The 26,165-nt window shown below is 36.0% G+C and overlaps 1 protein-coding gene and 1 non-coding gene across 6 annotated transcripts in view; both read right to left on the bottom strand.

Annotated features, from left to right (window-relative positions):
* The window catches only part of RC3H2 (ring finger and CCCH-type domains 2), a 45,593-nt gene that overhangs the window by 17,655 nt on the left and 1,773 nt on the right, over positions 1–26,165 (bottom strand). For all 5 annotated transcript variants that reach the window (XM_070596368.1, XM_008517917.2, XM_008517916.2 and 2 more), the window contains exons 2-9: positions 20,497–20,794; positions 17,844–17,961; positions 14,101–14,334; positions 9,130–9,305; positions 2,232–2,432; positions 1,634–1,766; positions 1,393–1,511; positions 10–122 (exon numbers count right to left, since the gene is read on the bottom strand). In XM_070596368.1, coding sequence (XP_070452469.1) covers positions 10–122; positions 1,393–1,511; positions 1,634–1,766; positions 2,232–2,432; positions 9,130–9,305; positions 14,101–14,334; positions 17,844–17,961; positions 20,497–20,727 — 1,325 coding nt within the window. In that variant the 5' untranslated portion in view covers positions 20,728–20,794. The remainder of the gene's footprint in view (positions 1–9; positions 123–1,392; positions 1,512–1,633; positions 1,767–2,231; positions 2,433–9,129; positions 9,306–14,100; positions 14,335–17,843; positions 17,962–20,496; positions 20,795–26,165) is intronic.
* Positions 1,854–1,964, bottom strand: LOC139079784 (small nucleolar RNA SNORD90). Its single transcript, XR_011533718.1, has one exon. It is a non-coding gene; the product is annotated as a small nucleolar RNA SNORD90 (small nucleolar RNA).

Consider the following 26,165-nt stretch of genomic DNA (forward strand, 5'->3'; position numbering starts at 1 on the left):
ATAACTTACTTTTCAAGCTCTTCCTGAGAATGGGCAAAAGTACAATTTGTTCCTCGTGGACACCCCCCTTGTTGTCGCAGATCTCGGCACATGCTAGTCTTATATTTGCTGTTTGGCTGAGGCTACAAAAAGAAAATCAATGCGTGGAAAAGTGAAGATTCAATTTTTATTCACTCTTGGGACTTCAGAATTTTATCATTACACCTTTAACTCTTTTTCACATTACACAAGTAATTCTTGTGCTGAAACTACTACCATTCTATTATTTCTAGTTATGAGTTATGCTTAACCCTGAGTTCGTATTGTAGACATTCCTTCTGAGGATTATCTGAAACTAGTTCAAATGTTATGTCCATTCATTTGTCAGGCAACATAACGCCCATGAAAATAAAAGATTTCTCATCAAGTCATTGCTGTCTTAAAACAACAATACCAATAAACAATTTTAAAAAGCATTAAAAAAGCCATAAGCTTTGTCTACTCAAACTTTCCCAAGGAAGGTAGAATACAATTTCCCCTGAAAGTGAAAAATTAAGAAATATGAATTTACTTGTCAACTTGAGAGTACAACTCTCTTCTTAGCCTTGGAGCTCTGATTAAGTTCACACAAACAATGCAGCAAAATAAAAAACCTCATCATAACCACCATAATTTGCATCAAAATCTAAGATGTCATTTTTGTGAATTTAATAAAGATTAAACATTTATCTTTCAGTTAATATTTGAATATTATACTGCCTTCTAATAGAATAAGGAGAGAAGAGTGGAAAGATCACTTTGGAGTAGATTTGATCCCAACTCTGTCACTTACTGCCACCATGACCTTAGATATGTTATTTAACCTCTTTAAACTTCAGCTTGGGAACAACAATTATTTTGCAGGTGGCTGTAAGGATTAGAAATAATACACATAAAATACTGAACGTAGGGACTGGCTCATAGTAACTTAATAAATGGATGTTATTATTAGAATAAAGGATTATACCTTAAATAATTCCTTCTAAAGTAGATGAAAAATATTTTAAAAATCCAAATCCCACACATTTACAAATAGAAATTCACATTTGTGTGACAGCAATGGAGAAAAAGTGACAATTTCCCTACATTAGAAAAGAATTAGACAAAATGTTTGGAAGGAATCAATGATCTATACTTGATCAAAAACATTTGCAGTGGACTCATATTCAACACATTCTCCCAACTATTGCTGTGCTATGAATTATTGATCAGGTACGCTAAAACATGAGCTTCTCCCAAAAAAACAGAGACAATAAAAACGTACGAGAGATTAAGAGTCACATAAGCAGTCCATTAACCACCAGCTTGTGAAGAGGTTCAGGATGAACCTGTGTTAGAGGTAACAGCAGTCGGAAGTGCAATAAATGTGCTTACCTGAGGCGTCTCATGGCCTTTTCTGCTATAATTCTGTATGAAGTCCACAAGGCCATGAACCACTGTTTTAACGGCTACCATTGCATTTTCTAGCTGCTCCCAAGTTGGTGAAACAGCATCTATAATAAGAGGCCAAGGGGATGGGATGGGGGGTGGGGAAGAATTTCTTAGCAGTAATTCTCTTGTGTTATTTACCTTAAAGGTAGAAAAAGCATAAGCAATTGAATATTTTCCCATATACCTGGATTAGGGTCTATGTTTGCAAGAAGCTCTAAATGAGGTCTCAGTCTATTTAAGTTAGCTGGGTCACCTGTTCGCTGCAAAACAATTGTCAATTCCTGGACACTCTTTGCAAATGATTCTGGAGACTGCAGCTAACAAACAGAAAACAGAATGGTTTTTACTCTGGTTCTTATGACATGGCTATATTCAAATACTTTCATTAAGTCAACATACTAAACAGATTTTCAAGCGTCTTCAGATTCCATAGTAGGACTATCAGTGATGAATTAAATTTTCACCTCAGAATCTGCCCTATGAAATTCATCATCAGACACTTAGAAAACTTATTTATAAACTGTATTAGCTCTCTGGGTCTGAATGTAGACAAACAACAGATTTCGTAAGCAAGGCTGCTTTTATGCTAATATCCTGCATTTGCGTCCCTTAGTTTATTTTGAGAATTAAATTAAAAAAAAAAAAAAGATAGTTTATAAAGAGTCTGATATTTTAAAATGTAGGAATCTCCAACTGGTTGTCTCTTTGTTGTATCAGAAGATTTCAATACTCTTCAATCTTAACAGCAATGATATAAAATCAGCATTTCTAATTTCACAAACCTTATCAATGATAGACTGCATGTGTGATTTATGTGCCAAATCACCATATAGAAGAGAGGACCACTGCTCAGGTGAAATACGGAGTCCTGCCTCCATAGCAATATGAACAATTTGGGCATCATGTTCTCTGCGTAATGCCTCATAACTCCGAAATTCCTCCTTTAGCTGCATCAGGGAAGAGTCTTCATCCCTTTTAGTAACCTAAAAGAGAAAGCAGGGAAAAAACCACACTAGAATTAGTATGCTTTCTCCCCCTCCCCTAAGCAATTCTTTTTGGGGGGTGAGGCACCTATTACATATCAGATACCACACAAAGAAGGTGCAAAGAAGATAACGTCCTTACCACAAATTCTTTTCGGAACAAAGCAGAACTTACATAACCCAATATATAGTCCTGCCTTCCCTCTATGAGCTCAGCAGTTGGTAGGGAAGAGATTTGTAAACAGAAAATTATAGTATAAGTGCTATTATAAGGCTCTATGGCAACATAAAGGAAAGGTAATTAAATTTGACTGCTGGAGGAGGGAAGGGGTATCAGAGGAGGCTTTTCCCAGCTGAAGGCTACATGAACTGAGTCTTGAAGGCAAAGAAGGGTGAGGAATAGAATTCTAAAGAGTGTCAAGTGGTGAAAGAGAGACGGAAAGAGCGGAGCACACAGAATTAAAGGCTAAGATGTAGGCCAGAGAAGAATCACAGAGGGCCTTGTATACTATGGTGAGAAATTTGGATATTATCCTGAAGGGAATGGGAAGCCACTAAGGACTTTTAAGCAGAGGAGTGACATGATCAGTCCAACCAATGGTTAGGCATATATATTAGTACTATCAAATGATGATTAAGAAGTTTTCTGCCACCACAAAAATAATCATTAGGGTATTTATACAGCTTTAATTTATACTTAAGTGATAAAAAAAAAATTCAAGTTACAGAGTTTCACATGTCCTAGTGAAACTGTCTAATTATCATCCTGCATGTCTAAACATGCAGGTATATGGCTAGACAACTTCCACAATAAATGAGACAAACTTATTCCTAAACCACTAAAACATGCTAATGGCCACAGTGAAATACCCAGGACCAGTCTAGGTTCTGAAACTTAGACTGAACAAACCATTCAAACTATTCAAAATGATGATTTTCTCATCAGTAAAATGAAAATATCCCCAGACCACCTCCACTGGTTGTTTCTATTGCTGTTGTTGGCACATGAGACAACAGTATTATGGCCCCAAGAACAAGAAGATGGGGAAACGGAGTTACCATCCGAGAGTTAACTTAATAGTATCGGTTCACAATTCTCTTTGGGAATATATAAATACATTAGAGAAAAGCATGGGACACCCAAAATTCTAATAAACATGATCTTAAGTATAATTTAAGAAAAAGTAGAGTATAACTTAGAACTCACAAAAATCTATATTCTACCATAACCTATTTAAAGAAACTCCAAGGAAACAAAAGGAGGAATTATTGACCTAAAAAACAGAAACAAGAAACCCAGGGGCTGGCCTGGTGGCACAGCAGTTAAAAGCACATGTTCCGCTTCAGCGGCCCGGGGTTCGCCAGCTCGGATCCCGGGTGCGGACATGGCACCACTTGGCACGCCATGCTGTGGTAGGCATCCCACATATAAAGTAGAGGAAGGTGGGCACAGATGTTAGCTTAGGGTCAGTCTTCCTCAGCAAAAAGAGGAGAATTGGCAGCAGTTAGCTCAGGGCCATCTTCTTCAAAAAAAAGAAAAAAAAAGAAACCCAAAGAACCAGAGGATGGTAGTACTCATCCAACCACTATGTAGGCTACAGGGTGCCTCTTGAGCAGCATAAGCATCTACCCATCTGAGCAGTAAAGATGACAGAGGTGGCTAACAGAGCCTGGTCCTATTAAAATTCTTCTTTTTTTTTTTTTTAAGATTGGCACCTGGCCTAACAACTGTTGCCAATCTTTTCCCAAACCCCCCCTGTACATAGTTGTATATCTTAGTTGCAGGTCCCTCTAGTTGTGGGATACAGGACGCCGCCTCAATGTGGCCTGACGAGCGGTGCCATGTCCGCGCCCAGGATCCGAACCTTGGGCTGCCGCAGCGGAGCACACGAACTTTAACCACTCGGCCACGGAGCCGGCCCCCTAAAATTCTTTTAATGTGCATCAAATCTCCTGTGCATCAGAAGCTTTAAAAGCGATAATTTTAGGTAATCAAAATCTGGCTTTGAGAAGCACATAATTAAAAGGTATATATGAATGCTCAACAACCCATCCATCAATCTGTCCAACCCAAACAGATGCTTTAAGCAGCTGAACAGACAACTGTACACACGGACATCACCAGATGGCCAATATAGAAATCAAACAGACTATGTAATTGGAAGCAGGAGACAGAGAAGCTGTATTCTCTGCCAAAACAAGACTAGCAGACTACAGTACTGATCATGCACTGTTAATATCAAATATCAGAGTAAAGCTGAAGAAGAGCACTGAAGGAATTGTAGTGCCAAAATATAATGTAAATAACATTCCTGATGAATTTAAAGTCCACATAAAAAACAGATTTGCACTGTTAAGTTTAATTGACCAAGAACCAGAAGAACTAGGGACCGAAACCAGAATTATTTTTAAGGAAGAATGCAAAAAGACAACGTCTGAAATAAAAAGAAAAGAAAAATCGAGATGGATAACAGAAGAAAGGCTAAAAATTGTTAAGGACAAGTGAGAAGCAAAAGTAAAAGGTGACAACAGCAGGATTAGAATCCTGAACGCAGCTTTCCAGCAACTATTATATAGAGATAAAGAGAACTCCTTTAATGGCCAACACAGAGACAGAAGAAAACAAAAGAGGAAGAACAAGAGGTCTCTTCCAGAAGATTCAAGAAATCAACAAGAAATTTAAACCTGGATTAGAAATGCTGAATGACCAACAGGGAAGCACACTATCTGATCAGGAGAAAATAAAGGGAAAGCAGAAACAGAATACTGAAGATCTATACAGAAGAGACAAAAGGATGACACGTTCTTTGAAGATTCCTACGAAGAACCTGTAATTTTAGAAAGTGAAGTGAAAGCTGCCCTCAAAGTACTGGGAAGATACAAGTCACCAGGGGTAGATGAGATATCAACAGAATTATTTCAAGTCACAGACTAAATCTGTCAAAATTCTAACAAGAATATGTCAACAAATATGCAAAACAAAGGAATGGCCTACAGACTAGAAATACTCAATATAGATCCCAATCCCCAAAAAAGGGAAAGGCCAAGAACTGCAGTAACTATAGGACCATTGCTCTAACTTCCCATCAAGTAGAGTGATGTTCAAGGTGCCACAATGAAGGCATGTTACCTTATATGGAGCAAGAAACACCTGACATCCAAGCTGTATTTCAAAAGGGAGAGGCACAAAAGATCTAACTGCGATTATTCGTTGGCTACCGTAGTGCTTCAAAGAATTTCAGGTTAGTTTCTGTTTTAGACTACAGTAAAGCATTTGACTGCATGGATCATGAAAGACTATGGGCTGCTCTGATAGAAACGGTCATGCCTCAGCGCGTTTGATTATCCTGATGCGTAACCTACTTTGGCGACAAGAAACCACTGTCAGGAGAGAACATGGAGAGACAGAACGGTTGCCTATAGGCAAAGGTGTCAGACAAGGGTACATTTCACCTTCCTATCTGTTTAATCTGTACACAAAACATATCATATAAAAAGCTGGAGCTAGACAGACGGAGGAGTGAAAATTGGTGGAAGAAATATTACCAGTCTAAGATATGCAGATGACACTATCTTACTGGCAGAAAGCAGCAATGACTAGAAACGACTTCTGACAAACGCGAAAAAAGAAAGTGGCAGGGGCTGGCCCCGTGGCCGAGTGGTTAAGTTTGCGCGCTCTGCTGCAGGCGGCCCAGTGTTTCGTTCGTTTGAATCCTGGGCGCAGACATGGCACTGCTCATCAGACCACGCTGAGGCAGTGTCCCACATACCACAACTAGAAGGACCCACAATGAAGAATATACAACTATGTACCAGAGGGGCTTTGGGGAGAAAAAGGAAAAAATAAAATCTTTAAAAAAAGAAAGTGGCAAAGCAGGCATGCATCTGAACATCAAGAGGACAAAAATCATGACTATAGAAGAACTACACAACTTTAATAAAGACAATGAAGACACTGAAATTGTTAAAGATTTTGTTTACCTTGGTTCAGTGATCTATTTAAATTGAGACTGCAGCCATGAAATCAAGAGAAGACTGAAACTTGGAAAGGCAGCAACAAAAGAATTAGGAAAGATCATTAAGTGTAAGGAAGAGTCATTAGAGACTAAAGGCCTAGATTATCCACGCCCTTGGATTCCCCAATTACTGTGTACAGGTATGAAAGCTGAACAGTGAAGAAGGCTGACAGGAAAAACATTTATTCATTTGAAATACGGTATTGGAGGAGAGCTCTATGGATACCCTGGACTGCCAGAAAGACGAATGATTAGGTCCTAGAGCAAATTAAGCCTGAACTATTGCTGGAGGCAAAAATGGTAAAACTGAGGCTGTCTTACTTTGGGCACATCATGAGAAGGCAGGATTATTTGGAAAAGACAATAATGCTGGGAAAAGTAGAAGGCAGCAGGAAAAGAGGAAGAGCAAATATGAGATGGATTGATTCCAAAAAGGAAGCTATAGGCATGAGTCTACAGGAGATGAGTAGGACTGGCGAGGATAGGACATTGTGGACATCACTCACTCATTCAGTTGCAAGTCAGAACTGACTTGACTGTACATTAACAACACAATAACAACACGAATGCTCAAGTTCCACATCAGATACACCAAATCAGACTAACTGGAGATGGGATGAAGGAATGTATACTTTTAAAAACTCCATAGCTGATTCTAATGTGTACCTTTAATTGAGAACCACTTCATTAAACATTATTAACTCTCCTTTGTCTGATTCCATGCTAAGCAAGCAAAAGTTTGATACTTTTGTTGTTGTTGTCGAGGAAGATTAGCCCTGAGCTAACATCTGTGCCAATCTTCCTCCACTTTTATGTGTGTTGCGGCCACAGCATGGCTGACAAATGGCACAGATCTGTGCCCAGGATCTGAACACACAAACCCGGGCTGCCGAAGTGGAGAGCACTAAACTTAACCACTACCCTGCAGGGTCAGCCCCTGGATACTCTTTTACACGAAAGTATCTACAACATGAGAATTCATGTCATTTAAGAGTTGTACTTCTCATTACAAATTACTAAAACTGATAATCTGTTTTATGTGACCTTGGTTAGGGTGATTCTGTTCCTGAGGAAAGAATCTACTGAAGGCACCCACAAAATTCAGGTCTCTAAGCTTATAAAGTCAAAGGAAAAGACCTTTAACAATGGTGAGTTTACTAGAGTAAATGCCACCCAAGAGAGGCCATTTTGCAGTTAAGTCAGCATAATATCCTTTTATTAATCTAAACACTGCTTTAACATGTTAAATGACAGGGCAGTGGGGATGAAATGAAAGCACGAAATTAAAGTCACTTTCTAAATGAGTGTTACTCAAATGTCAGATATTAGTAGCAGTTATAGATATAAGACAATCATAAACCACAAATCAGTATGATACTTCTGAGGAAAAAACCCCATTAAATCAGTAATACAGTGTGAGAACCTAGCTGGTCACTTCAGGATGATAAATGATCTCTGTAATTTGGCTACTTAGCCAAAAACATAATGTTTGAGGAACCAGAGATGCATTTCTTTTTCTTTCTTTTTTCTTTTTGTTGTTGTTGAGGAAGATTAGCCCTGAGCTAATGTCTGTGCCCATCTTCCTCTATTTTATATGTGGGATGCCTGCCACAGTGTGGCTCGGTAAGTGGTGCGTAGGCCTGCATCCGGGATCTAAACCAGTCAACCCTGGGCTGCCAAAGCGGAGTGTGCAAACTTAACCACTACGTCACTGGGCCAGCCCCCAGAGATTCATTTCAATTGCTGCCCTAAAGACACAAAATCAAGCACTATAACATCAGGCAGATAGTGTTCAAGCCTCATTAGTGGAGATAAGTGAACTCATTTGAACATATTTCCATCATCAATTACCTGTTATCTCAAAGTGAGCAGTCTGACCAGAAAAACCTTTTTCTATCTGAACTATTTTCACTCTTGGGTCTATAAAACCAGCAAAATAACCTAAATAAGCTTTGATTTCAAATTAGATGCTCTACTTTCACAGAAGTCGATAAGCCTTTCTTAAGATGCAGCCAGCAACCTATACTCTTGTAACATGCAGAAACTTCATGTATTCAGCCTACCTTCCTCTTCTCTCAGTACTTGTTGCCATTCACAAGGTTATTAGACAATGAAACCACATTTCTAAATATCTTGGGGTTCTTCCCTGACCTCTCTACCAAAAAAAACCCCCCAAAACAAAAAAAAACCCAGGGTGCTTTGCAGACTGCAGAATGGGGCAATCTCCTCAACTTTTGACTCCCTTTTTGTCCCTAAAACAACATATAGGCCACCTTCAGATTAAAGGCTTCAATCTAATCACCACAGAGAATGAGATAAAAATAATAATGGGGAAGTTAAAACATTTGTTTACTCGTATGAAGTTTTCAGTATAGTTCCTGATTCCCTTTTAAGATGGTAAATAGAACTGAATTAGGCTTCTTTTTACTTTTACTATCCCAAGAGTCAAGTTTACCAAATTATGTCCCTATATTCTGCTTTGTGTTACTGACACCTTCACATACGTGTTCCTATTCCCAGTACGTAGTATCACAGAAGCAATCAATGCAGAAGGAAAAAAGTCTCCTTCCAACTCTCATAAGCATCCTGCATCCCTAGGCCTCTAGACCGGGTAACACCCCTTCTAGGAAGCCGCGGTCTCACACACACATGTAATGTTTACATGGTTGCTAGCTACTTACCTTAAAACAAGAAGCTCGATACAGTAGTTGCACAACATGACCAATACTTGTTTTTGATGCCTGAGGAAATCTTGGTTCTAGTCTTTGCACAACAAAAAGTACCAGAACTTTCCTTGAGAGAGCAGAACCATCTTCTAATGCCAGCAACACCAGCTTCAAGGCCTCTTCTTGCATAGCTAGAAGTAAGGAACATGAGTTTATAATAAATGAGGAACCCGCAGATCATGTCTGTCACAGACGTTTTTGGGTATTAGCTTATGGTGGTCCATTATCCAGTTTGTATTCAGCTGGCACAAAAAAAGGACATCACACATACACAAATACACTTCACTTAAAAAGTAATCAAACAAAACATATTCCTACTAAACAAATGATGGGAACACAAGTTAACAGAACTTAAAATATCTTCTGCAGATATTTAATAATCAACTGTATCATGATGTTAAAATGAAAAGTCCTCATTTATAAAACACACAGAGCTACCCCAACAATTAAATAATATGTAAAAGACACACAGGAGTGTTATGAAAAATGGTAATTTTTTTATGCACGAGACTGTTACTTTGCCTGTCAGAACTATTTTGTATATAATTTTAAAGTGATATGAGTTAGCCTCTGGATGCAATACCTAAAGAAGGTATTCATTTATGTTGTTTTCCAGTCAGAGATGTATAATATAATCTGAATCTAATCATGAGGGAACCTCAGACAAAACCAAATTAAAGAATATTTTATAAAATAACTGGCCCGTATTCTTCAAGTATACCAACGTCAGACAAAGAAAGGCTGAGGGACGGTTCCAGATTCACAAGACTTAAATAGAGATGTGACAAATAAATTCAATAAGTGATCTTGGACTGGATCACATATTGGAAGAAAATAAATGCCATAAAAGACTTTTTTGGAATAATTGTCAAAATTGGTATACAAAGTATAGATTCTAGTATTTTATCAATATTTTCTGAATTTGATGAATGTAGTGTAGTGTTATGTAAGATAGTATCCTTGTTGTTAGGAAACACACTGAAGTATTAAGGGGATGAAATATGCAACCTATGCTCAAATGGTTGAAAAAAGAGAAAGAGTAATATAATATAGCAAAATATTAAATATTAATAAACATAGATAAAGAGTATATAGGAAATTCTCTGCCTTATTATTGCAACTCTGATAAATTTGAAATTATTTCAAAATTAAAAGTTAAAAATACATTGGCTCTCAATTAAAATAATGAAACTATAGAGCTGAGAGATCATCCACAACCTACATTAAAAATCAAACCCCTTTTTGTCCAAGTGAGGCACTGAGGCCCAGAGAAGCTAAGCGACAAGGCCAAGGTTCACAACTGGTTAGCAGCAAAACTGTAACTAGAACCAAGGACTTTTTATTTTTCAATTGAGGTAAAATTCACATAACGTAAAATTAACCATTTTAAATTATACAATTCATAATGTTGTACAATCATCAACTCCATCTAGTTCTAAGACATTTTCATCACCTCAAAGGAACCCTATAGCCATTAAGCAGTCACTCTCCATACCCTCTACCCCCAGACTCTGGCAATCACTAGTCTGATGTCTAGCTCTATGGATTTACCTTTGTGGATGCTTCACATAAATGGAATCATAGAATATGTGACCTTTTGTCTGGCTTCTTTCATTTAATATAGTGTTTTCAAGGTTCATCCACATTGTAGCATGTATCAGTATTTCACTCCTTTTTATGGATGAACCATATTTTATTTATGGATAGACCACATTTTGTTTATCATCAGTTGATGGACATCTGGATTGTTTCCACCTTCTGACCTATTGTGAATAATGCTGCTATAAACATTTGTGTCTAAGTATTAGTTTGAATACCTGTTTTCTACTCTTTTGGGTACATACCTAAGAGTGGAACTGCTGGGTCATATGGTAATTCTATGTTTAACTTTTTGAGGAACTGTCAAATTCTTTTCCACAGAGGCTGCACCATTTAACATTCCCAAGTTCTCTAAAACTTTGTCAACACTTTTTATTTTCCATTTTTAAAATTACGGCAAACCCAGTGGGTGTGAAGTGGTATCTCGTTATGATTTTGATTTGCATTTCCTTAATGACTAATGATGCTGAGTATCTTTTCGTGTGGTTTTTGGCCATCTGTTTATCTTCTTTGGAGAAACGTCTATTTAAGCCCTTGGCCCATTTTTCAATTGGGTCATTTATCTTTTCATCGTTGAGTTGTAGAACAAACGACATTTGACACCTAGCCTAGTGCTTCTTAGGTAAGATAAATAAACATGAGGAAATATTGAAAAGTAGCATTCTTAACTTATATATAAATGTGAATTTTTAAAATTATTTTTCAATTTAACTTTGTATTATAAAAAATTTAAACATACACAAAAATAGAGATAACATGTACCCATAACACAGCTTTTGCCAGTAGGATTTCACCTATTCTTTACCCAATTCCCTAGTTTGCTTTGGCTGGAGTGTTTTTGAAGTAAATCCCAGACAACACAGCACGTCACCCTTAAATAATTCATCATGAACTTCTAACATGTAAGGCCTTTTTTTCCCCCAACACCATTATCACATCTATAAAAAGTAATATATTTCCTTAATATCATCTAACATCCAGTCCATGTTGAATTTTCTTCCATTGTCTCAGAAGATTTCTTTATATAGTTGGTTTCTTTGAGTAAATATCCAAAAAAGTCCATACACTGCTATTGGTTGATATGTCTTCAGGATTTAAAAAAAAATCTACACTAGCTCCCCTTTATCAACCCCCTCCCATTTAAAAGGAAATCCAGTTATCTGTTGAAGAAACAATCATTTTCCAATTTCCCACATTCTTGATTTGGCTAATTTTGTGCTTGCAGTGTTTTTAAATGTGTTCCTTTATCTCCCTATTTCATGTAAACTAGAGGGCTTGGGTAGATTCAGAATGAGGTTTTGTTTTGTGTTTGCCAAGCATACTTATTCCATGTATCAAAATCAAGAGAAATATAAGGCCTAGTTGTCTCACTATTATAATGTTATGGTTGATTAGGGGATAAGTTCAGGCCTTACTCATCTATTATAAATTCTCCCAGCAACCTTTCATCTAATGGTTTTAATACTCACAATAATTGCTGCCTTGACCCATTAATTCATTTGAGGTTGCAATTTGTGATTTTTCTAATTTTAATTTTTTTTCCTAAATTTATTAGCTGGAGTTCTGCTAAAAGAGGATACCTTCAACACCCTTTATTAAAGGCCACAATCTGGGTGCTAAGGCTATTCACTGCTTCTTAGCCTCTTCAGTGGAGAGATCTAGGAAACAGGCTTTCTTTTAGAAAAAGAAAAGTAAATGAGTCTATACTGATATTGGCAATTCAAAATTAAGACTGCAGGGTTTTCACATAAATTATTTCATACTTGTATCTTTTTTATTAAATGCTGAAAATCTTGGTTCCTAACGGCATTAACATAATTGCTTACTTGCTTTATCCTACTATGTGTCTGTGTAATAGTTTCAAAATAACAATACCAATGAAATATTGAACAATATGAATAGCAAATACAATTTAGGATTATACATCCCACTAGGGATATAAAAATCAAAATACTGTGTTCTAAAGTCACCTTAAGTAATTCATTTCTAATGAACATGCTACCAACTTGCTAATGTTTTGTTTTATCCATTTTATTTAAATTTTTAATTATTTATTTTTACTAAAAATTGTTTTATAATTAAATAAGGCATTTACATGGGTCCAAAACAAGGTGCATTCAGCCAGGTCTAGCTTTTGTCCCTGTCTGCTTTCTCTGGGTTCCTCCCTCCTCTACATAAGTTTATTGCTTATTTTTCCTACAATTGTTTCTTTTGGAAAATATGAAGAAATAAGTAGATAATGGTTGTATCTCTCTCCCTTTCTTAGATAAAAGATACTATAATAAACACAGTATTCTGCACCTCTCTTTTATTTTCTAACGTAATGTATCTAGAGATCACACTTTACCAGAATATATACATCTTCCTCATTCCTTTCAACAGCTGCGTAGTAACTCCATTGGAAGGATATACCAGTTTATTAAACCAGTCTCTTATTCATAGACACCCAAGTTGCTTCCAGATGTTTACTGTTACAAATAGTGCTTTATAACTTTATGCATTTTGTACTATTTGCTACATCTTTGGGATAGATTCCTAGAAATGGGACTGTTGAGCCAAAGGGTAAATACACAGATGATTTTGCTAGCTATTGCCAAATTCCTCTTTAGAGTTTATACTACTTTGCATTCCCATCATTACTAGATGAAAGTACATGTTTTCCCACGGCCTTGACAACAGAATACACTGTCAAACTTTCGGAGTCTGCCAATCTGATAGGTGAGAAATGGTTATTTCAGTATAATTTTAATGTATATGTCTCTTAATATGAGAAACACTATCTTCTTTTTTTCCAGGGGAAAATTCGCCCTAAGCTAACATCTGTTGCCAATCTTCCTCCTTCCTTTTCCCTCCTTTTCCCCCTGCAAAGTACATAGTTGAACCAGTTGAGTACAGTTTTAAGTTCTTGTTCTTCCACGTGAGCCACTGCCAGAGCACGGCTACTGACAGACGAGTGGTGCGGCTCCACACCGGGGAACTGAAGCCAGGCCACTGAAGTGGAGTGTGCCGATCAAGAATTTTTGATTTTTTTCATAAAAAAAGTTTACTTTACCTTTACTTACTACCTGTGTAATCTTAGGCCTCTCTCTAACTCAGTTTTATAATTTGTAAAATTGGATCTGTGTCACCTCTCTTCAAGGTCACTGAGGATTAAATAAGAAATTTATTGTAAAACATTACCACACTATCACATCAATTATGATCAACAAAAACTGGTTTATTTTTAATTATGCTAAGTTGAGTCTGGGGAGTCTCACCTTCCTTTAGGAAATGGCATCCTCTAGCCCTGACAGCCAGTAAGAAAGGCAAGATAGTGTTTTATCTTACCTGGCCCTAGAAACTGGCATCCTCGAGCCCTGACAGCAGCCCATAGGTTGGCAGACAATTGCTGAGGGTTCTGGTGCTGTAATATTAGTTCCGTTACAGTTCTTTCTCCAAGTGAGCGGGCTGCTCGCATGGCTCTCACACGACCTTCTTCCTCCACCAGTTGACAGTTTACAAGTGTCACCAGTTTCCTTTGCATTGGACGGCTCAGTGCACTCTGGTTCAAACTAGCTACACCTTTAGGAAAAAGGAACCAAAGGAAACTAATGTTTTTTTCAATTAAAAAAGACAAGTCAATTTTTATTATCTGTATTTAACTATTAAGCAACAATTCCTAATGAGTTCTCATAAGGTACTTTCATTTTTTTAATAATGAGCATTTTGTCTGTTTATTACTGCTCTGTAGTAAGAGGAGCCTAATTTTTAGTTACTTCAAATTTTAGTCAGGCATCCTATTCCTGGGTTGTATGTGTCCCCCAAAAGAGAGTATTATTTAGTCTATTCTCCATGTTCACTAAAACTATGAAAGTAAATTTAAAGTTGAATGAATAAAGTTTAATCTAAAAATAATCATCAATAACAGCTCTAATTGTTTTTTATTGTATACAAGGCATTTGATAACACTGCTTAATGGCAAGATCTTAGATCCTATTTCCTTTTTCCTGACACAATGATATTGCTCCAGCAACCCTCCCCTCTCCCCGACATCATCAATTTTTCCCTTTTTATTTGATCGCTTCCATCAGCATACAATAAAAACAAGCATGCTGTTACTTCACTCACCTTAAAAATAAATAAATCTTTTTATTGAAATCTCTTCCCCTACCAGCTCTGCTCCATTTCTTTCCTCCCTTTTGTAGCAAATCCTCTAGTGTTGTATCTATTCACTATCTCTAATTCTTTGCTTCACAATCTTTAAAACCTACTCCAACGTTTTGCCACTATCACTGAACAAACCTGCTCTTGTCATGACAACTGTCTCTACTTTGCTAAATCAATGGTCAATTCTCAGTCTTTATCTTCCCTGACCTCTCAACAGCACTCAACACAGGTGATCACCCCTAACTCCTCTAAATACCTGCCTTCCAGAAAACCCTATTCTCTTGGTTTTCTTCCTTCCTTCTCCTTTTTTTCCAGTCTTCTTTGCTGATTTCATCTTTTCTCTTTCTGACTTCATCTTTTCTTTCTGTTAAAGGGCCTGAAAACCCAGTTTTTGTTTTCTTTTCTATCTACACTCACTACTTAGGTGATCTCATCCAGCTGTATTGCTTTATATACTATCTATACATCAATGACTCCCAGTTAGAGCTCCTATACCTCATTCCTTAACATATATGCACTGATTACTCAGTAGCATCCAAGTGAAGATCTGACATCTCAAACTTCACATGCCAAAATTGAACTCCTGATCTTCCTACCTAAACTGATCTACCTGCTGTATTCTCTGTCTAAACAGATGGCAACCTCTTTCTTAGTGCTCAGGTCCAAAAACCCAGGAGTCTTACTTGACACTGCTCTTTCTCTCATACCCCACATACAATAATGTAGGAAATCCTCTTGACTCTGCCTTCAAAATATACCCAGACTACCCACTTCTCACTACCTCCACTGCTACTAACCTTGTTCCATCAGCCTATTAAGTGATAACCTGCTTCTACCCTTGCCCTTCTATCCTGAATTCTCAAGAGAGCAGCTAGAGTGATCCTTTTAATATTAGTCAGACTGTATCACTTCTCTGCTCCAAACCCTAGAGTGATTGTCCAATTTCAGTCAGAGTAAAAACTCAAGTCTTTAAAATGTCCTGTAAATCTGTGCATCATCTGGCCTCACCATTTCTTTTCATCTATTTCATACAGCTCTCCCCTTTACTCATACTGCTCCAGCACACTCTCCTATTGTTGTTCTTTGAAGATACCAGGCATGCCTTGAGGACTTTGCTATTCCTTCTGCCTGGAACAGTCTTCTCCCTAGAACCTACATGGCTAACTACCTGACCTCTTTCATCTCACTTCAAGTTCAAAAGCTACCTTCTCAATGAGGCCTACATTAATCACCATATTTAACCTCTATGTCAATTGTATTTCAATAAATTAATCAATAAAATAAAATAAAATAAAATTGCAACCTACCCATCTCCCCTCACCATGACATTTCTGATCCCTCTAAATGTATTGTTTTCTTTCCAAGTTTCATTTATAACATACTATATAATTTTATTTTTTATTATACTTGTTTATTAGACTTTCTCCCTTTTCCAAAACATAAATGGTATGAGGACAGGCATTTTTACTAATGTATCCAAAGTACCAAAATAGTACATATTCTTTAGAGATGTGTTCAATGAATGAATGAACAAATGTGGTAGACAGGGTAAGTTTCTCAAGGAAATCACTATGTCTAAAATATCCAACAGTGAAAAGCACAGAGCAGGTACAAAATAAATACTTGACTGATTCATTCACTCAACGTTTTTTTTTTAAAAGATTGGCACCTCAGCTAACATCTGTTGCAAATCTTCTTTTTTCTTTTCTTCTTTTTCTCCCCAAAGGCTCCCACTACATAGTTGTATATTCTAGTTGTGAGTCCTTCTTGTTGTGCTATGTGTGACGCTGACTCAGAATGGCCTGATGAGGGGTGCCATGTCTGTGCCCAGGATCCAAACCAGCGAAACCCTGGGCTGCCAAAGTGGAGCACACGAACCCAACTACTTGGCCACAGGGCCAGCCCCTCATTCAACTTTTTAATACATCTATGATGTGCCAGTCACTGGGTATGCAATGATAAACAAAACAGAATTATTTCTGTCATAGCACTTAAAATAATTTATCGCACTTGTATGCCTACCTCCCCCAACAGACTGTGGGTTCCATGGAAGAAGGGACCCTAACCACTATTAGAGCTCAATAGGGGCCAGCCCAGTAGCGTAGCAGTTAAGTTCGCATGTTCCGCTTTGGCAGCCTGGGCTTTGCCGGTTTGGATCCTGAATGTGGACATGGCACCTCTTGGCAAGCCATGCTGTGCTAGGCGTCCCACATATAAAGTAGAGGATGATGGGCACAGATGTTAGCTCAGGGCCAGTCTTCCTCAGCAAAATGAGGAGGACTGGCAGCAGAAGTTAGCTCAGGGCTAATCTTCCTCAAAAAAAAAAAACAACTCAATAAAAGTTAATAAATGATTGAATTATACATGAATACATGAAACTGTCTTAGAACTTATCAAAACTAATATTCTGATATAACGCTATTAATCAACAAATATAAATGTATCTGAGGAATTCTTAAATTATTAACAATATCAGTTATTTTCAGAAAATAGTATAACAAATTTTCTCAATCAAAAAGTTTCCCAAGGGGCCAGCCTCATGGCCGAATGGTTAAGTTCTCTCACTCGGCTTTGGCGGCCCAGGGTTTTGCTGGTTCAGATCCTGATGCGGACATGGCACCACTCGTCAAGCCATGTTGAGGTGGCATCCCACATACCACAACTAGAAGGACCCACAACTAAAATATACAACTATATACTGGGGGGATATGAGGAGAAAAAAGCAGTGAAAAAAAAAAAAAGATTGGCAACGGTTGTTAGCTCAGGTACCAATCTTTAAAAAAAAGAAAAAGTTTCCCAAGATCTCTTCAACCAAACTTATTTTCAAAACTTAAAATTATTTAATAGGGTATTAATACCAAGTCTTTCAACGTAAATGTATTACCAAGTCCTACTCACCAGTAACACACTTTTTATGAACTTACCTTTACCTCCACTTAGTGGTTTTAAGTAGAGTGCCAAATCCTCAACACATTTCTTTGCAACCTCATAGTGTTTGTTCTCACCTAGATTACTTAACTTTATTGACTGATGATCTGGTACCTAAAAACAAAGAAAAAATGAAGAAATACATTCATCCCGCTCATGCAACTGTTATTTGTATACCTGATAATAATCTTGGTGAGTAAAAATTATAACACAGAGATAATACATTAAAGTATTTTAAGTAAAATTAAAGCCAAACACCTAGCTAAACTGCTTTCTCAGAACCAAGGCGATCATACTTAATAGCAGGGGCTGGGTAGATTAATGAATGGAAAAAACAAGGAGGTAGTTAATAGTATTATATTAATTTCTTGGGATGGTGACTATACTATGATTTTTAAAGGTGTTAACATTAAGGGAAGCTGCAGAAAGTTACACAGATTCTCTGTATACTACTTTTTGCAACTTTTTCTAAAAGCATTTTAAAATAAAAACTAGGAGAAAAAGAGGACCCAGCCCAGGGGCCGAGTGGTTAAAGTTGTGCAGACTCTGCTTCAGCAGCCCGGGTTTATGGGTTCAGATCCCGGGCGTGGACCTACTCCACTCACCAACCACACTGTGGATGTGTCCCACGTACTAGAGAAAAAAAAAAAAAAATAGAGGAAGATCGGCACAGATGTCAGTTCAGGGCTAATTTTCCTCAAACAAAAAAGAAAGAGAAGGACTGGCAATGGATGTTAGCTCAGGGCAAATCTTCCTCAGCCCAAAAAAAAAAACGCAGGAAAAGAGGCAAAATTTTTTCCCCTTAGCATCTTCTTACTATATGATTTACTTATGATATTTATTGTTTATGGTCTGTCTCCCCTTGCTAGAATCATAAGCACCACAAAACACTGTGTTCTCAACAAAAGGTCAAAACTTGGGTATAAACTGCAGCTCTGCCACTTCTATGAGTGATCTTGAATAAACTGTTTAACTGCTCTAAATCATGGTTTCCCAATCTGCAAAATGAAGATGAAAATCCCTATTTCATAGGGCGATTATGAAAATTCAATTTAATTCAAAAAATATTTATTTTTATGGAGTGCTTACCAGATGCCAACCATGGTTTTAGGCAATAGGCATCTAACAGTGAGCAAAACAGACAAAATTTCTTGCCCTTATGGAGCTCACATTCTAGTGGAGAAGAGAGGAGGCAGCCAATAAATAAAAACACATAGTAAGTAAACATACAGTATGATAGAAGGTGATCAGTAAAATTACACAGCAAGGATAAGGAGGATCAGTAGTGCTGGAGAGGGTCTGCAATTTTAACAGGGGTGGTCAGGACAGGCTTTCCTGGGAATCAGAATATCTGAATAAAGACCTGAAAGAGGAGAGGGAATGAGTATTCTAGGCGAAGATAATGGTCACTACAAAAGCCCTCAGGTGGGAACATGTTTGGCATGTCGGAAAATTGGCTAGGAGGCCAGTATGGCTTAAGCAGAAAAGAGTGAGGACAATGGTAGGAGGTGAAGCTGGAAAAGTAACAGAAGTCACACTGTATGCAGACTATTTCAAGGACCAACAGAGAGAGAAGATTTATAAAAAACAAACACAATATCTGACCTATAGCAGACGCTAAACAGACTGTAGCTAGCATTATTACAAAAAGTCTGCATTATTTTATTGGATCTAAGATGCCACTGTTTGCAAGAGGAACCATTATGAAAAAAAATGCTGCCAATTAAATCATGACACACGACTTACTGTAGACACATCTTGATTTCAGAGTGTCTAACTGGACTATAAACATTGAAATGTGCTTTAAAAGGAAAACTTTAAATATCAAGATACTAAAGGAATGGAGTATTTGAATCCACTGAATTTTCTAAGAAGTGATTAATCAGAAAAATCCTTACTTTCTTGCTTAATATGTAGTGCATCATGTACAGAATTTCATCTTCTTTCTCACCTGTAAAATGGGGATAACAACTACCTGAAGAACTATGGTAAGAATTAGCAATAATAGATGTTGAATGCTTACTATCATACCTAACATAAAGTCAGCACTCATTAAATGGAAATTATTATAAATCTAGGGTGTTGTTCTGATTTAGTAAGATGATTACAAACAAGAAATATTAATAATTTTCTAGTACTTGAGCATAAAAAACTCTGTGGAATTTCTTACTGACACTCTGAAAATTTGTTTTCTATATATACATCCCCAAACAGATCTTATTTTCTCATTTATAATATTATCCTAAAAGTCAAGTGAAGTTAAAAAGAAAACCAAAAAAATCTCCATTTGAGAGTTCTAGTTGGTTGACTTCTGGTCAAAGCTTTGATTACATTTCTTTTTGTAATACCTAATGAATAAATATTTATGTATGCTACATAAGAATGTTTCTAATCCACCAAAATCATTAATAAATATAAATTTTGGCCACAGCATTGAACACAAATACATAACTATAATAGAATTTACGGTTTTGCATAAGGATTTATGACATAATCTAAAGAAAATCTTTTGCAGAATACAATCATGAAAATCAGGTACACTAAATACTTTTAATGTCTCAAATATCACTAGACATACTTTGTACCTCGTAAGGAACAAAGTTCTATAATTATTACATATACCAAATTAGTAAAATCTTGAAAGCTTACCTGGGCTCCGACTAACTGGAGAAGTGCAAAGTTGACAGGAAGCACATCAATGTCTGTGTTGATGGCAGTCTGGTCAAAAGGACAAGCTTTTCGGTGAAGTTTATTCAAGCAGGTCTTGCAAACAGTGTGTGAACAACCTAAACTGATGGGTTTGTGCACATTCTCATCAAATTCATTATAGCAGATTGGACAGGACAGAAATTCTGTCCACTGAGCTGCCTGCACAGGCATTGTGGAAGCTGGATGCTCGGGTTAGCAGTCTAGCAGATCATTATTTTGCTGTGTAGTGTTTTGTAAGCTGGAAATGGACAAAAGTAAGAATTAACCACATATTCATCATTCACCTTTCAAGGGTTAATTCATAAAGTTAAACATCACAGTTTCAAAACTTAAAATGCTTCTGAATAATTTTATATTCTTCAGATGTCTTTTTCTATAAATTTATTTCCTGAATTAGATTTTCGAAATTTTGTCCAGAAACAGTATCTTAATAGTGTTCCTTTCAACTAAACATATTTATATCAGTTGCTCATATAACAGTCATCAAAGCTTTCAAGTATTTTTCTTAAAGATCATATCAAATAAGCAGATTAACTTGCCCATTTCATTTTTAAGAAGACAAATCACTTTGGATTGCTGCTTTTTTTTTTTGAAGCGTTTCCCTTAGATATCTACTACCCAAAACATATTAAGGTATAGCCTAAGAGGTGAAACTATTTGGAAACTATTGATCCAAACAATATTGTAGTGAGTCAAGTATGAAGAAACAGGTTGCCACCTGAATGACCAAGTCAGTCAAGGATATGTTCAACTTGGCAGCTTCACAAAAGAGGAAATCTCTGGTCATGACTTGACTAGGAGGCTAACTAAGGTACCAAAAACCACAGTATAGGGGAAGATTGTGACCACAGAGCTGTTTGTCCATAAATGAAAGAATGATGCTGACCTTAACAGACAATGAAAAGTAAAAAAAAGAAAATATTGTCTTACAAATCTTGAATGTGGTTCCCTACAATACTTTTTTTTTTTTTAAAGATTCACACCTGAGCTAACAACTGTTGCCCATCTTCTTTTTTTTTTATTCTTCTCCCCAAAGCCCCCCCAGTACATGGCTGTATACTGTAATTGTGAGCGCCTCTGGTTGTGCTACGTGGGACACCACCTCAGCAGGGCCTGATGAGCGGTGCCACGTCCACGCCCAGGATCCGAACCAGTGAAACCCCGGGCTGCAGAAGTGGAGCGCTCGAACTTAACCACTCGGCCGCGGGGACAGCCCCCCATAACACTTTAGACAAACTATATCATTTAGTGATATATATATATATATATATATATATATAAGCAAAAACTGTCAGGTCCAATGAGCAAGATATAGAAGAATACAACACATCCTCATCTAATAATTCTAATTAGACAAAAAAAGCAAAATAATAAATTTCTTTGCTACGATTATAGTTTGGGAAAAATTATATATGCATATGATTAAGAGGCACATGGAGAAAATAACAGTGAATTTTCTTTTCTTATTCCTAAGATTAAAATGTGTGTTCCATAATTTTTAGTAAAATAAAATATTTAGTATCAAAGCTACATCGTCCTCTAATTTAAAATCTTTAGATATCTAACTTAAACACTCCACATTTCACAAATTTTCCATATCATCCAATTCAAAACTTATATAAGTCTGACAAAGGCTCTCTGGTGAACAAGAAATCTAGGTATTTAGGGCAATTAAACAGCCAATACTTTATTTCATGAGAATGTTTACTAACCCAAATGTTTTAGTTCCACAGAAATTAGATGTTTAAAAATGTAGTCAGATTCAGGACAGAAAAGTATGTAACTGAGTCTCCTATATCCCCACATCCAAATGAAGAATTCCCTTAGCTTTTATTGTGCTTTTATGTTCACAAAAACTAAAGTTTTAAAAAAATATCTTGGTAAAACTGAATTATAGGGCTTTCTACGTAAAAAGCACCCTATACAAACTTTCCCTCAAACAGCTCTCATGCAAAGTATCTAATACCTTTATTTTTAAATTAGCCAAATCTTGTAAGTTATATTTACTTTATTTTACACGGTTCATCCTCACATTGCCACATTTATTAATGTCATTAATCTTAAAACCAGTTAGTTTGCTTCCAACTTTATAGAGATAAGCACTAAGCAAGTGAACACATCGCTCCCTGAAACTATTTAACATTTTTTTTTTTAAGATTTTTTTTTCCTTTTGCTCCCCAAAGCTCCCTGGTACATAGTTGTATATTCTTCGTTGTGGGTCCTTTTAGTTGTGGCATGTGGGACGCTGCCTCAGCGTGGTTTGATGAGCAGTGCCATGTCCGCGCCCAGGATTCGAACCAACGAAACACTGGGCCGCCTGCCGCGGAGCTCTCGAACTTAATCACTGGGCCACGGGGCCAGACCTCTATTTAACATTCTTAATGTTCACTTTTCTAGGCTGCAGAATTACACAATGAAAAGGCCTCTGAGGAATAATGAATTTTTATCTTAAATCTACTACTCAGAGCCCTAATTTAGTTAATAACGTGACCCTATAAAATATTCATTAAAACAAGACACTGCATCTATCTTTTCATAATGGCCACCTGTGTGGAAATGCTAATTCTGTGGGTTAGGGTATCACAGGCCAGTGAGTAATATGAGACTAGTAGCAAATACTTTCTTATTTACTTTTCCAAAATCATCCCGAAATGCTTTACATTAATCAGTGGGGAGTGCGGGGAACCATTCAAGTTTGAACTAAACATAAAAATGCTTTCTTTCATATTTTCACTTATTAGTTTTGAAGTGTTTCAAACTATTCCAGAATACACTTAATAGTTTTATGTCATAATATTCTATATGTATTTCTAGGTCTATGAACATCAGATGTTTTAATATAATTAATGCTGAGAAGTTTAATTTCTAGCAGAAATTGAATTAATACCTTTAAAAGAAAAAGAAAGACTCTGCCAAACTTTTGGCAGTAACTCCGCCAAATTTTCCTTCTGCCATGTGTCAGATTCTAACTTTGTGACAGGAAAACTACAAACTAAATTTTCCTTATACAATAAGGTGTAAGGAATGGTTTGATTTTTTTACAACGTTTTTCCTTAGTACCACTATCCCCAAGTAAGCTAAAGACAAAATAAAATTTTATCTAAAACACAGAAGCTTATACAGTCCACTAAAACGTTTAACTAGTGATGAGAAAATTGGACTTTCATTCCTTCAAAAAGGCACTTTGTAAACGTTTACCTAGAAAATATTTTTATAATTATCAAAAATGATATAGCCTACTGTCTTTATAATTTATTTTAAAAAGCATTTAAATGAGCTATGGCAAGCTAAGAATATATATTAATGTGTAAAACTTCCAGATTTATGCTAATACATTCCATAGTAACTTATTTGAATCTACGGCAGTCTAAAGTGCCAATAATATTTACAGTTAATACTAAAGTATTCATCCTAAAGATATTCCCATAATATCTCAAATTGAGATAAAATAGATTAAAAAGCCCACAACTCTAGATATATAAAGGAACTACTTAAGAAAAATATTCTAATTAAATTATTTATATTAACTTATTTCAGTTACTATTCACTAAAATTAAAGAAGGATAACAAGATAAAGCATAGGAGTGAGAAACCTTAAATTAGAGGTGGGACCTTAAACAGATTTTTACTCAATTACTTTTTCAGGCTGTAAGTTTCTTGCTATGAATACTAACTCATAAAATAGGAAGAGTAATAGACATCTCTCATATGATGCAAATTACAAACTGCTTTATTAAGAGCAAACTGCATATCAGCTAAGTACTTTCATTTTCTGTTATTAGTCCACCATGATCTTATGAAGACAGTTCAGGACTATGACACCTGATTTTAAGATGTGAGAATAAAGTTCATGCCTCTTTCATTACTATATAATAAAAAAAATAGCATATTACAATTCTTTTTATAAAGAGGTAAACATTAGGGCTCAGTTCTACTAATTAGAACATTCATTGTTTTTATTCTAGTTCACCTAGTGAGGAATTCAAGCTGCTGAAATGGACTGTAACAGTACTTCTCAATTCAGAAACTTTAAAAATAATGTTTTGGACTCAAAAAATTATATTTAAAGTATCGCAGGCACAATTTAGATCTTAACCTATAAACAAACAAACAAAACCAATGGAAATAATCTGTAAGCTCTAAAACTCAGCATTCAAACATAGAAAAAGGGTTGGAGAGAAAGGAATTGAATTAACAATGTTAAAGATTGCTATTATACATAACTTTAGTATAAATTAGGAAAGATACATGACTCAAGTTTTACTTCTTAAATCCACAATGGGACTGCACTCAGTTTCTTAAATAAGTATGAGATTTAACATTTAATGTCTTCTAATGGAGCAGTAATGGCATAATTTTCTATATTAATATAACCAATAAAGTTTTGATTCTTTAGCAATGACCAGACTTGAAAAATACTCATTTTTGAGACAGAACTTGCTCACTCTGCCTATTAAATAATGGCCACTGGATAACCTTATCCTTCATACTACCAAAGTCCTTAGCCTTTTGATTATCCTGATTGTAAAGAGGATACTCTGTCAGCAAATTTTCTGTTTTCATGTGTCTACTTTTATTCGGATAATTTATTTCTTGGAAGAGTAGTGATGCTCTAGAACAGCGCTGTCCAATAAGAATATAATGAGAGCAAGAAGTAATTTAAAATTTTCTAGTAGTCATGTTAAAAAAGGGAAAAAGAGGTGAAATTAACTTTAATATTAAATTTAACCCAATTTAGCCAAAATATCATTGCAATATGTAATCAATATAAAAATTATTGAGATATTTTAAATTCTTTTTTTTTTGTACTAAGTCTTAAAAATCTGGTGTGTATTTTACACTTAAAGCACATCTCAACTCACACTAACCACATTTCAAGTGCCTGACTGCCAGATGTGGCTATAGGTTACTATTGGACAGTGCAAATCCAGAATACTTTAAATTATAAAGTAATACTCAAAACTAACTTTTAATAAGAATTTGGGGTGAAAGTCACACCTACAGTTAAGAAAGTTCTCATAAAACTAGAAAACTTGCATAAAGGATCATAAAGATGTAACTTAGAACATTTATGAGACTGGGTCAAAATATTATTTTTAATTTTCACCTAGCTTTACTTTACCACATACTTCTTTTTTCCACCAATAGAAAGTGAAACTTCAACCCAGTCCAACCAAAACAATAAGTACTTATTATAATAAGATCTTATTATGTTTTTTTTTTAGCATTCTTGCATATTGCACACAATGTAAAAGTTCTATTTCTAAATATGAAATTCTGTGTAAAGAAAAATGCTTTCCAAAAAAAGAATTTTTATTAACTTTTTCAAACTGGAAGACACACCAAATGACAAAAGTAAAAAGTGAATTAATGAAAACATATAAACAAAGGACATAAGTCTTCCTACATGTCAGGTTAACACAAGAGCAGTAACAGATCAGAAGTAACTCAAAGCATCCACTAATAAACATGACTGCAATTAAATCCTCAAAGAACAGGAGCCAGTTTGAATTATAACATCCGCTTTTTCTAAACATGTCTGGAATATATGTTTAACATTTTGGCCTTCTAACAATTTTCCAAACTAAAGTTTGGAAAACATGAATCTC

This window comes from Equus przewalskii, chromosome 26 (assembly GCF_037783145.1).
Source record: "Equus przewalskii isolate Varuska chromosome 26, EquPr2, whole genome shotgun sequence".
In the NCBI taxonomy this organism is placed as follows: Eukaryota; Metazoa; Chordata; class Mammalia; order Perissodactyla; family Equidae; genus Equus; species Equus przewalskii.